At 34.8% G+C, this 14,223-nt stretch overlaps 1 protein-coding gene across 1 annotated transcript; it reads right to left on the reverse strand.

The window, feature by feature from the left end:
* Window positions 1-848: 848 nt before the first annotated feature.
* LOC135207628 (adhesive plaque matrix protein-like) lies at window positions 849-5,876 on the reverse strand. The gene is made up of 3 exons (XM_064239490.1): window positions 5,828-5,876; window positions 2,948-3,094; window positions 849-2,441 (listed from the first exon to the last, which is right to left on the reverse strand). Exons 2-3 carry the CDS (start codon window positions 3,092-3,094, stop codon window positions 2,004-2,006), a joined length of 585 nt encoding a protein of 194 aa, XP_064095560.1. The 5' UTR covers window positions 5,828-5,876; the 3' UTR covers window positions 849-2,003.
* Between the last annotated feature and the right edge of the window lie 8,347 nt (window positions 5,877-14,223).

Here is a 14,223-nt window from a genome sequence, read left to right on the forward strand (position 1 = left end):
TATAGTTCAGTAGAAAAAAAATATAAGTTAAGGTACGGAATTTTGTTGGCAAATGTACTTTTGTTCAGTAGAATAAATATCAGTTAAGCTATACACGAATTGTCATGGAATACTGTAGGCAAATTTAAGACATTCCAGTAAATATATCAGTCAGGTTTTGGCAATTAAATCCCTTTTTATTTTGCTTATAGTTTATTCTATAGTGCAACTACTCAAAAAACGACCTGAATGATTCGTATGACTTGTTAGAATACCTTATAGTTTAGTCTATAGTGCAAGTATTAAAAAAAATTAAATGTCCCTCCCCACACACGCTCCTCCCCACACACACCACCTATCTAGCTACCATTAGGATGACGCACATTTTATAATTATTATTACTTCTAATTTCGTTATCTTACTGTGGTACAGTACGTTATAGACAAAAAAACCAAAACAAAAAAACAAGAGGCATTATCGGTGGATCGTACTAAATGGAGCCTGTTCGTGCGTGGAGAAGTTTGTCTGATACATTGATGTCATTTGCCTCTGAAGTAATTGTCTGTTGAAAAGGATAGTGAGCATTTGATACTCACATACACACACACATACACACTGTTAGGGTATTGGCTTCTGTGTGTGTATATATATATATTTATATATATATATATATATATATATATATATATATATATTATATAGTATATATATATAATAAATAATAATATATACATATATATATAGATATATATATATATATATATTTATATATATATATATATATATATATATATATATATATATATATATATATTCTTTACCCATCCATTCAAAATCGTAGATAATATATTAGGTGAATTACAAGACCGTTTATTGTTTTAAGCTCCTTTATACAGCTGGATAGTAAACATTATTACAGTTTCTTTATTCAGAGTATTCATTCCCAGACCCTGGTGCGATATATACCTATATATTACATTAATCTTTATGTTTACTAATGCAATAATCTTTAGTTTCATTGATACATTTCACATTCTCATTTAATTCCCCTTCTGGAAGGTGAAACTGAAGAATGGAAGTGAGTAACGTCACAAATTTTCACTTCTGGTGAGTAGGAGTGAATTCTGGGGCAGAATAAAGCCAGTTTTCGTTGAGGAGATGAAAATCAGTCAATAATTACATAGGAATTTAAGTAGAAAAGATGTCATAAGTAGATATACCTTCTTGTAATCTAATATTGCCCAAGAAAATTAAATTATCGAGCTGGAATGAATTTTGGGACAGAATAAAGCCAGTTGTCGCTGAGGAGATAGAAACCAGTCAACAATCACATAGAAATTTAAGTTGAATAGATGCTACAAGTCGGGGCATACCTTCTTGCAAAATTTTGATAATGCTCAAGAAAATACAATTATCGAGCTGGAATGAATTTTGGGATAGAATAAAGCCAGTTTTCGTTGAAGAGTTAGAAACCACTCAATAATTATAAAGGAAATTAAACTGAATTGATGCTACAAGTGGGGGCATACCCTCTTGCAGCTTAATAATGCCCATGAAAATATATATATATTCTTTCATTCCTATTGAGCTCGAATGAATTAGGGACAGAATAAAGCCAGTTTCGGTGAGAAGGAGATGGATATCACTCAATAATTAAGTAGGAAATTAAATAGAATTTATCAATAATTTAGAAGGAAATTAAGTCGAATTTATCAATAATTAAGTAGGAAATTTAGTAGAATCTGTAAACTTTAGTTAAATTTTCAATTTGCAATTTCCAGCCACATACAATTTCGTCTTCCAGCTCCATTTTCGCCTTCCAGTTTTTTTTATTTAAATGTCCTTCCCAAATTCGAAGTAGACCATTTATCATCAATAACTAAGTAGGAAATTAAGTAGATCTATCAATTTTTAAGTTAAATTTATCAATTTGCAATTTCCAGCCACATACAATTTCGTCTTCCAGCTCCAGTTTCGTCTTCCAGTTTTTTTTAAATGCCCTTCCCAAATTCGAAGTAGACCACTTAACGACTGTACCCTTCCTTAGGACAGACAGTCTTGTAAGACTGTACCGTCTGCGTCACAGTGGCGTAATGCGGTACCAACTGCGGCTGGTACTCCGTGTTATGAATCACCTCAGTCTGCGTGATGTATTTCGTACTGGTCCGGGTCTTAAAAACAGTCTGAAGCTGCACCTGAGGCTGGAAGACCGTCGTGTACTCAGTCTTGGTGACGTACGTGGGCACGACGTCAGTCTTCGTGACGTACTGGGTGTTCTGCACGGTCTGCACGTTAGTCTTGTAGTCCGTCACGCGCTGGACTTGAGTCTGGTACTCAGTCTGGGTTACGTACTGGGGCACGAATTGCGTCTGGTACTGGGTGTTGGAGACTGTGCTGTAGACTGGCTGGTAGACTGTTGTGGGGATGTACCGGTCACTGTAGACTGTTTCGTAGACTGGGACCTGGAATAACGATGTTAATTGAGTTTTAGGCTGACTGATAGACTTAAGTGATAAAAGAACGAGATTGGTTGGGGTTTAGAATGATAAATAATAGACTGCTCCCTGTAGACTGTTTTGTAGACTAGGACCTGGAATAACGACATTGAGTTTTAGACTGAATGATAGACTGAACTTAAGTGATAAAAGAACGAGATTGTTGGGGTTTAGACTGATAAATAATAGACTGCTCCCTGTAAACTGTTTTGTAGACTAGGATCTGGAATAACGTTGTTAATTGAGTTTTAGATAGACTGATAGACTGATCTTAAGTGATACAAGAAAGAGATTTTTGGGGTTTAGACTGATAAATAATAGACCGTGCTCCCTGTAGACTGTTCCCGTAATAACGTTATTCATTGGGTTTTAGACTGACAGACTGACCTTGAGAAATCTATATATTTAGGTGACGATAGACATGAAATATTTCTGATTTATAAACTATGATTAATTAGAATATTAATTCATACTTGTTCGATTTGCGTCTGGTACTGGGTAATGTATTCGGTTTGGGGCGTGCATTGAGGCGGCAGGTAGTTGTAGGCGGCTTTGGGTCCGGCTTCCACGATAGCCAGGAGGGCCCCAACCGTGGAGACGATTAACCAGCTGGTCGCCATCTGGGAAAAAAAATAAAGAATAAAAAAAATTATATCAGAATATGAGAGAAAGAAAAAAAAGAAGATAAATAAAAATGAGCAAAAATTATTTCAAAGTATTACTGTGGGAAAAAATTTAATATGTAAAAGTTAAATAATAATAATAATAATAATAATAATAATAATAATAATAATAATAATTATTGGAGACTGTGCTGTAGACTGGCTGGTAGACTGTTGTGGGGATGTACCGGTCACTGTAGACTGTTTCGTAGACTGGGACCTGGAATAACGATGTTAATTGAGTTTTAGACTGACTGATAGACTTAAGTGATAAAAGAACGAGATTGGCCGTATGATAAAAGCCATAAACACATGGGCAGTGCCTGTAATCAGATACAGCGCAGGAATAGTGGAATGGACGAAGGCAGAACTCCGCAGCATAGATCAGAAAACCAGGAAACATATGACAATACACAAAGAACTACACCCAAGAGCAAATACGGACAGACTATACATAACACGAAAGGAAGGAGGGAGAGGACTACTAGCATAGAGGACTGCGTCAATATCGAGAACAGAGCACTGGGGCAATATCTGAAAACCAGCGAAGACGAGTGGCTCAAGAGTGCATAGGAAGAAGGACTAATAAAAATAGACGAAGACCCAGAAATATACAGAGACAGGAGAATGACAAACAGAACAGAGGACTGGCACAACAAACCAATGCACGGACAATACATGAGACAGACTAAAGAACTAGCCAGCGATGACACGTGGCAATGGCTACAGAGTGGAGAGCTAAGGAAGGAAACTGAAGGAATGATAACAGCGGCACAAGATCAGGCCCTAAGAACCAGATATGTTCAAAGAACGATAGACGGAAATAACATCTCTCCCATATGTAGGAAGTGCAATACGAAAAATGAAACTATAAACCACATATCAAGCGAATGTCCGGCACTTGCACAGAACCAGTACAAAAAGAGGCATGATTCAGTGGCAAAAGTCCTACACTGGAGCCTGTGCAAGAAACATCAGCTACCTTGCAGTAATAAGTGGTACGAACACCAACCTGAAGGAGTGATAGAAAACGATCAGGGAAAGATCCTCTGGGACTATGGTATCAGAACAGATAAGGTGATACGTGCAAATAGACCAGACGTGACGCTGATTAACAAAATCAAAGAAAGTATCACTCATTGATGTCGCAATACCATGGGACACCAGAGTTGAAGAGAAAGAGAGAGAAAAAATGGATAAATATCAAGATCTGAAAATAGAAATAAGAAGGATATGGGATATGCCAGTGGAAATTGTACCCATAATCATAGGAGCACTAGGCACAATCCCAAGATCCCTGAAAAGGAACCTAGAAAAACTAGAGGCTGAAGTAGCTCCAGGACTCATGCAGAAGAGTGTGATCCTAGAAACGGCCCATATAGTAAGAAAAGTGATGGATTCCTAAGGAGGCAGGATGCAACCCGGAACCCCACACTATAAATACCACCCAGTCGAATTGGAGGACTGTGATAGAGCAAAAATAATAATAATAATAATAAAATAAACAAAAACTACATTAAAAATAAGTTCATCTTAACTATTGAAATTAGTAAAAAATAAAATAAAAATAAGCAAAAATTGATTAAAAATTATATAATAAAAAATAGTCGACTTTAGTTATGTAAGTTGGTGGGAGATTCATCTCTCTCTCTCTCTCTCTCTCTCTCTCTCTCTCTCTCTCTCTCTCTCAAGTGACCTCCAAATTTATTCTCCCCATACTTACGATATTACAATGTATTGCTCTAATTCCCTAATAAAAAAATAGTATATTTATCTCGTGATTAGTTCAGCTATGCTCAAGTGTTTTAATAAATTCATGTATTAATAAATGTAAAGTATATTGGTTTAACTCTATGTCCAATTCATGTATTGATAAATTTAAAGGATATTGTATTAATAAATCTTGAGTACATTGATATATCCCTCATGTACCATTCGTGTATTAATAAATTTAAAGGGCATTGTTTTTTCTCTCATGTACCATTCATGTATTAATAAATTTATCTCTCGTGTTCCTCACGCGTTTATTAATATTTCTGAGTTTTAATCAGTTTTGTAATAATGACGATAAAATTACTGGCCGTAGTTCACTTCGACTTGTATTAAAATTTCGTGAATTTGTAATGTAATATTTCTTAATGAATACGTAATTATACATTTAGTTATAATGGAATAAATAAAACGCCGTATTGCACTTAACCGTATATGCAAATATCATGAGTTTGTTGTGTAATTTTAGAATGATTATGTAAAAATACATTGTGTAACGATAGTGATCAATAAATTACTGTAGTTCACTTTACATATGCAAATTACGTGAATTTTTATAATGTAATTGTAATAAATGCTTAAAAATACGTTAGTAATAATAACGTGAATTGAATATAATTCACGTTACCTAATATGCAAATCACGTGAATTTCGTTTGTAATTTTTGTAATAATTATGTAAAGTATCTTAAGTAACACTACACCTGATAAGTAAACCACGTGAATTTCGATTGTAATTTTTGTGATAATTTTGTAAAATATCTTGAGTAACACTACACCTGATAAGTAAACGCCACTAGTCTGTAATATGCATTTTTGTAACAACTCAATACAGCCACTAACACTTTTCCATTTCGGTAACTGTCACGCCAGTTTTGTCAAAGCGAAAGAAATATATTCAACCCAGCCACATCTCACTCACTTTGAACAAGTGCCTCCCAAAGTCTATTGTTGGACGTCGAGTGACGTAATGCCTCTTTTAAGCACAAATCACACATCCTTATATACTTACCCGCTACCTGATCTGCATTCTCCCCGTCAAAACCTTGATGTAAGGTCTTGTCTCGAGAATGCCGATCGAATATTCCATTTTAGCCACTGATTAATATATAATCGACAACAGGTCCGTTTTGAGGTCACACCTATGTTGCAGATCGGTGGCTTTACCTGTCATTAAGTGACTTGACAGTGGGGTCGTTTTCTTTGCGGTCTTGAAGTCTTTGAGGGGGCAGACTTACCTAGATTGTTATCCTCTCTAATTGTTAAGGTTTCCGATTCAGGTTAATTTGGCGAGGTGTAATACAGTTATAATAACGGGGGGCGTTTACTATTATGCGCCGGAGGACAGTGACTGGAATTAATTGTTGTGTGTTTATATTGATTTGTTCAGTTTTTGCTGTCGGAAGTGTCTTTATTTTTGTACGGTTTAATCATTAAAATAGGATATTTTTTCATCATTAAAATTTTTTTATCATTAAAATAGGACATCTTTTCATCATTTAAAAAGATTATCATTAAAATAGGACAGTTTTTCATCATTTAAAAAATTTATATAATTAAAATATTACATTTTATCATCGTTTAAAACAATTTCTTTCATTAAAATAGGACATTTTTTCCTGTATGATAGCCATGTTTATTATTTTTCAACTTATTTATATTTATTGTTTAATCTCCTCTACGTAACCTCTCACTGTTTTGTTGAATACCGACCTCCATTTCGGTGACATTACTGGTCAGGACATTACTCCTACCGAGTAATGTCCTTTTAGAAACTTCTTAAGCCTGACTGATAAAAGTAATGACAGTTATCAAAACCAACACAAAAACATAGTAGCTCGTATCTCATGCATGAGATAACTACTCGTACATGGCATTGAAATCGCCAGTTCTCTGAGAACTCTGCGCTATTAGTCACTCTCCTGTATCTCATACTCGAGATTGCAGCATAATGAGATCGAAAATTGGCAATTGCAAGTCTTGATTGGCAGTGATGTATATGTTATTGCATATGTTCTCCTCAGTGTCATGCAGCTAACTAGTTTTTGGATCAAGTCGAAAAAAAAGGGAAAATGAAAAAACAGTTGAGACAAGTTGCGTCTCTCATGCATGAAATGACTAAGGTTTCTGAAAACTGAGAATGGGAACTTTTTATCTTTTGTCGGGAATTAACGCGTGAAGAGGGGAATTCATAATCGAATTATCGAAAACAAGGAGAAAATAAATTCCATCTCAAATTGACACGGTTTTTTTTTTGTTACGAAAATGGAGAGTGGGAATTTGTCCTCTGAAGGAAATCAATCCGTGAAGAGTGGAAGTCAGGGTTGTTTTTTTTTTTATTAAAAAATTAGTGATTTATTTGATTTTTTTTATTTATTTGGTTTTTTGATATCTTAGATTTTTATCAATCCTTTTTTCCCCTCAAAATGTATTTCATGACAGAATTACCATTGATTTATCTTTTAGGTTTCCAGTTCTGGCCTAAAGTATGTATGTACTTGCAATTTTTTTTATATCAAAATTAATAGATGCAGCACAGTTATGCTTGAGTTTTTATTAACCTCCAAACCATATTTTTCAATTTGTTTGCTTTCAAATAAAAAAATAGTGATTTTTTAATGAAAAAATCAATGATTTAATCACTTGATTAAATCAGTTTGATTTGATCATTGCCAACCCTGGAGGAAGTCATAACCGAATAACTACAGATAAAGAGGAACTGAGGGGAAGGAAACAAAAACACATCGCATGATTATCGTGCATGAGAGAATTGAAACTAGGGTAGTTACGAAAGTGAAAGTGACGGATTGCTTTGCTTTTTTGTTTTAATGTTTACAATTGTCGGCGTTTTTCCCCCTTAACATATAATTTTAATATTCTTGCGACGTGATATTTATGGATCTGAAGGTTTTTATTGCTTATTTTTTTATTTTTTAAAGGCTCTTTGATCACTCGTCATAATCTCGATTGGAATATTTATGAGTTTCCTTGACGGTATCCTTGTTTTTACTTTAAAGAAAAAAAAAAAAAAAAATTAAAATCGTGCATTCCAACGACATCTGTTCTTAGCGGCGTCCCTAATGCCTCTATCTTCGACCCCTTCCATTTCTTTCGGCTAAACCTACTTTCCCATTCTATTCCATCTTCCTAGGGGCAGATTTTAATGAAAGCGCCCTTTTTAATTTCATTAATGCCATTGGTATTTTAAATAAGATTTAATTTTTACTATTAATCTCTTGAGTTTATAGGTTTTACGATTATCTGTTAATTTTTTTGTCATGGGGATTTCCCTTTATTAATTTTGTTTGATTAAATTTAAACGAGTTTTTAATGTTTTTTTTTATTTGAAGTTAATAATTGTGTCTTGTGTGTGTGTGTGTGGAAACCTAACCCTCACCCTCTCCCCGACTTCCTCCCCCCCCCTTCCCCCCAAACCCCCAAAACCGCATACCCTTCGGCAGGAACCCTTCTCTGACCTTCACAAGCACTCCCCCTTTGACAGAATTTTCCTGGATTCACGTTCTAAGACGAGTCTTGGGGATACTCGTTTGAGTGCTTACTTATTCATTTATGTTTATAATTTCTGTTTGCCGCAGTCAAAGAATTGTCTATAAGATAAGTTAAGGAAAAAAGAGCCATAGTAATGTATATGAGCAACTGTATTTTCGCTTACTCGGCGAGTAAGCCTTACAATCTACTTTCTTGATGTTGTTGTTGTTGTTGTTGGGGAGGGTAGGAAAGCCCTATAGGAAGAGCCTAAAAAGGTCTGAAAAAGGTGTTTTGCGTTGAGTTAAAGATACAGGAATTTTAGGATAGGATGTTTATGATTTATTTGTTGGAATGAAAATGTCAATAAATACATAATATGCATGTTAAACAGTACAGAAAAATAATTTCTAATAACAAAAAGCGTATTATTACATTTTCGTTGAGACAGAAAGAAGAGATCTCGTTTTTTTCTTTTAACTTATCAATGGCTCTTGTGGTGGATTTGTTCCTTAGGATTATGGTTCATCTTCTTCCTAATAATAATAATAATAATAATAATAATAATAATAATAATAATAATAATAATAATAATAATAATAATAATAAAGAATATATGCAGAGACTCAAGGCGATACTCAAGTCAAAACTCAACGCCGGAAATATGATAAAAGCCATAAACACATGGGCAGTGCCAGTAATCAGATACAGCGCAGGAATAGATCAGAAAACCAGGAAACATATGACAATACACAAAGCACTACACCCAAGAGCAAATACGGACAGACTATACATAACACGAAAGGAAGGAGGGAGAGGACTACTAAGCATAGAGGACTGCGTCAACATCGAGAACAGAGCACTGAGGCAATATCTGAAAACCAGTGAAGACGAGTGGCTAAAGAGTGCATGGGAAGAAGGACTAATAAAAATAGACGAAGACCCAGAAATATACAGCGACAGGAGAATGACACAGAATAGACGACTGGCACAACAAACCAATGCACGGACAATACATGAGACATACTAAAGAAATAGCCAGCGATGACACGTGGCAATGGCTACAGAGGGGAGAGCTCAAGAAGGAAACTGAAGGAATGATAACAGCGGCACAAGATCAGGCCCTAAGAACCAGATATGTTCAAAGAACAATAGACGGAAATAACATCTCTCCCATATGTAGGAAGTGCAATACGAATAATGAAACCATAAACCACATAGCAAGCGAATGTCCGGCACTTGCACAGAACCAGTACAAAAAGAGGCATGATTCAGTGGCAAAAGCCCTCCACTGGAGCCTGTGCAAGAAACATCAGCTACCTTGCAGTAATAAGTGGTACGAACACCAACCTGAAGGAGTGATAGAAAACGATCAGGCAAAGATCCTCTGGGACTATGGTATCAGAACAGATAGGGTGATACGTGCAAATAGACCAGACGTGACGTTGATTGACAAAATCGAGAAGAAAGTATCACTCATGATGTGCGCGATTACCATGGGACACCAGAGTTGAAGAGAAAGAGAGAGAAAAAATGGATAAGTATCAAGATCTGAAAATAGAAATAAGAAGGATATGGGATATGCCAGTGGAAATCGTACCCATAATCATAGGAGCACTAGGCACAATCCCAAGATCCCTGAAAAGGAATCTAGAAAAACTAGAGGCTGAAGTAGCTCCAGGACTCATGCAGAAGAGTGTGATCCAAGAAACGGCGCACATAGTAAGAAAAGTGAACGACTCCTAAGGAGGCAGGATGCAACCCGGAACCCCACACTATAAATACCACCCAGTCGAATTGGAGGACTGTGATAGATAATAATAATAATAATAATAATAATAATAATAATAATAATAAAATAATAATAATAATAATAATAATGTTCTAAGGGGTCCACAATAATGTAAATGTTAAAAGTTCGTGTGTGATTTATAAATGATAAAAAAAGATTTCGAACCCTTCCTTGGGGTCATCTTCAGTCCAAAATTTTTTGGACTGAAGATGAACCCAGGGAAGGGTTCGAAAGCTTTTATTACTTATAACACGAACTTTTAACATTTTTATTATTATTGTGAACCCCTTTGAACATTGTGTAAACTCTTGTGATAAAGAGTTTTTTTCCCAATAATAATAATAATAATAATAATTCATCTTCTTCCTCCTCTTAACTCCTCTTCATTATTTTTAAAATCCTGTCAACAAGCAGAAGAAGGACTTCCACATTATAAAAGTGCATCTTTCACAAGGCCATCACTACTGGAACACTAGGACTGGAAATCTTTCTTTCAACATCCTAACGTTCCAACCAACCTAACTTTCTCGTTGCCTTGTGAAAACCTAACCCTCTCCCTCTCCCTCTCCCCTACTCCCCCCCCCCCCCCCACCCCCCCCCCGCCTCCCCCAAACCCCAAAAACGCATACCCTTCGAAGGAAGGAACCCTTCTTTGACTGTCATGACGTGGTTCACCTTCGCAAGTTGAGCACTTTCCCTTTGTCAGATTTTTCCTAGATTCACTTTCTAAGACGTTATAAGTTAAGGGAAAAAAAAGCCACAATAATGTATATGAGCGACAGTATTTTCGCCGACTCGGCGAGTAAGCCTTACAAACTACTTTTGTTGTTGTTGTTGTTGGGGAGGGTAGGAAAGCCCTATGGGAAGAGCCTAAAAAGGTCTGAAAAAGGTGATTCGCGTTGATTTAAAGATACAGGAATTCTAGGATAGGATGTTTTTTATTTATTTATTGGAATGAAAATGTAAAAAAATACATAATATGCATGTTAAGCAGTACAGAACAATAATTTCTAAAAACAAAAAACAGCGTTTATAATTTTTTGAAAATTCCCAATATGAATATTGGCCAGTTACTCAGGAACATCGCTGAGCCTGAGAAGCGAATTGTAAGGAAAATAGAAGAAACAATATATAAAATCAACTCGCTTAATTCTGCCATTCTCTTTAATTGCTTAAAAAGAGGGTCTTCTACCAAAATAATAATAATAATAATAATAAATAATAATAATAATAATAATAATAATAATAATAATAATCCACAATTATATAGTAGAGTATTTTACTATGTTTGTTTTACATAGTAATGTACTCTACTGTAGAAGTGGATTTTTATGATAGATTGTTCTTCACGAGATTGTGAATTTCTTAATAATAATAAACATAATAATAATAATAATAATAATAATAATAATAATAATAATAATAATAATAATAATAATAATAACAATAATAATAATAATAATGTCTGTTCTAAGAGGTCGACAATAATGTAAATGTAAAAAGTTCGTGTGTAATTTATAAAATTATAAAAAAGATTTCGAACCCTTCCCTGGGGTCATCTTCAGTCCAAAATTTTGGATTGAAGATGAACCCAAGGAAGGGTTCGAAATCTTTTTTTATAATTTGTAAGTTACACACGAACTTTTAACATTCTTATTATTATTGTGGACCCCTTCGAACATTGTATAAACTCTTGTGATAGAGAGTTATTTTTTCCAATAATAATAGAAATAATAATTCATTTTCTTCCTCTTCTTAACTTCTCTTCATCATTTTTAAAATCCTGTCAACAAGCAGAAGAAGGACTTCCACATTACAGAAGTGCAGCTTTCTCAAGGGCATCACTCCTGGAAATACCAGGACTGGAAATATTTCTTCCTATATCCTAATGTTCCCTGTGGAGACCTAACCATCTCCCTTTCCCCTACTCGCCCCCCCAACCTCCCAACCCCAAAACGCATACCCTCAAAGGCAGGAACCCTTCTCTGATTAGCCTTCACAAGTTGAGCACTTTCGCTTTGTCAGAATTTTCTCGGATTCACGTTCTAAGACGAGTCTCTGGAATACTCGTTTGAGTGCTTATTTATTCGTTTATTTTTATAATTTCTGGTTGGCGCAGTCAAAGAATTGTCTATATGATAAGTTAAGAAAAAAAAAAAAAAAAAAACACCCACAATAATGTATATGAGCGATTGTGTTTTCGCTTATTTTGGGAGTAAGCCTTACAAACTACTATAGTCGATTCATTTAAGGTAGATTCTTGCGCCTACGAGACGTTTGTTTGGCGGCCTCTGATTGGCTGGTACCGGGAGGTAGGCCGCTCGCTCATTGTGTCATATTTTCGTCTGTGACTTAGAAAACATGCAGCATGTTTATATTTATTCATTTATCTCACGTTTTCCAAAAGATAATAAAGTTTTGGTCATACCAAAGGATTCGGTATTAATTGTACAACTAAATAATCTTTTCCTGAAACCAGTTAGATAAAACACAAAGGAATTACAACAAGTAAAAGTAAAGAGAAAAAATTTCAATCTTTACAGTTTTTATTTATCATCGGATTTTTAATAAGTCATACGATCAAGATGAATTAAAACTTATATTTTCATACAATAAAATCACCCTGAATACGCTGGTGCTTTCAGATTTTGGATGCGTGTAATATGTGAAGAGAAAATGAAGAATGTCTTATTATTTTGCAGCCGTACTTGACTCAGCCTGATAGGAAGTTAATCTTTCTTAATTATTTGTTGTTTATTATTTCACTGAGATTATTATTTCATATCACTCAAATAAGTCTCTGATGTCTCTTTCATTTGAAAATATATTCATAAGATAAAATTAGAAACAATGTCTTGAAACAACCTGATTAAAGTTTAGGCTGAGTTGAAGAGTGTGAAGTCGTCTTTCCACAGAGTTCAACTTCTTTGCTAGATTGAATTCCCCGCGGCCCGTATGGGTCTGAGCTAACGATACCAGATGCATCCACCTGAATATTATTATTTTTTTCCTTATCAGATATGCCCAGACATACTATATGATATTGGATTTAAAATGTCCGACAGTTATAATGGAAATTCTGTGTATTTATTTTCAGAAAATGTAATAATATAACATGGTAAATAATGTCGAAACTGCAACCTTTTATATCGCTAATTGCCAACTCAAATCTCTCGCTGAGACGACAAACGCAACGACGACGCCTTGCAGATCTCATTCTCTCAGCAATAGCGTCAAACTTGAATCATTTACTGGTGCAACATAATAAGACATATTCTCCACTTTCTCCTCACATTTTACACGCATCCAAAATCTGAAAGCACCAGCGCGATTCAGGGTGAATTTGTTGTATGAAAAACACAAGTTTTATTTTATCTTAATCGCGTTAATGATGCAAAATCCGATGATAAATAAAAACAGGTATAAAGAATTAAATGCTTCTCTTTACACTTTTACTCGTTGTAATTCCTTTGTGTTTTATTTATTGATTTCAGGAAAAGATGACTTAGTTGTACAATTAATACCGAATCCTATGGTATGACCAAAATTTTCCCATCTTGAGCAAAGCGTGAGTTGATTGAAGAAATATAAACTTAATATTGCTAGTTTTCTAAGCCACAGTAGAAAATGATGAGACTGAGCGAGCGGCCTACCTCCCGGTACCAGCCAATCACAGGCCGCCAAACAAACGTCTCGTAGGGGCAAGAATCCACCTTAAATGAATCGACTATACTTTGTTGGGGAGGGTAGGAAAGCCCTATAGGAAGAGCCTAAAAAGGTCTGAAAAACGTTTTTCGCGTTGAGTTAAAGATACTGGAATTCTAGGATAGGATGTTTATGATTTATTTGTTGGAATGAAAATGTTACAAAATAAATAATGTCCATGTTAAGCAGTACAGAACAATCACTTATATATATATATATATATATATATATATATATATATATATATATATAATATATATATATATATAAAACATAGCGTATTTATTTACATTTTCGTACAGGCAGAAAGAAGAGATCTCGTTTTTTTTTTTTTT

This window comes from Macrobrachium nipponense, chromosome 34 (assembly GCF_015104395.2).
Source record: "Macrobrachium nipponense isolate FS-2020 chromosome 34, ASM1510439v2, whole genome shotgun sequence".
NCBI lineage: Eukaryota > Metazoa > Arthropoda > Malacostraca > Decapoda > Palaemonidae > Macrobrachium > Macrobrachium nipponense.

What these genes read in the sequence shown, in the direction of transcription:
- LOC135207628 (XM_064239490.1), bottom strand. Translation starts at nt 3,094, where the DNA reads ATGGCGACCAGCTGGTTAATCGTCTCCACGGTTGGGGCCCTCCTGGCT. An exon ending in ACCAGACGCAAATCGAACAA is followed by an intron (nt 2,442 to 2,947) that starts GTATGAATTAAT and finishes TCGTTATTCCAG; the next exon opens with GTCCCAGTCTACGAAACAGT.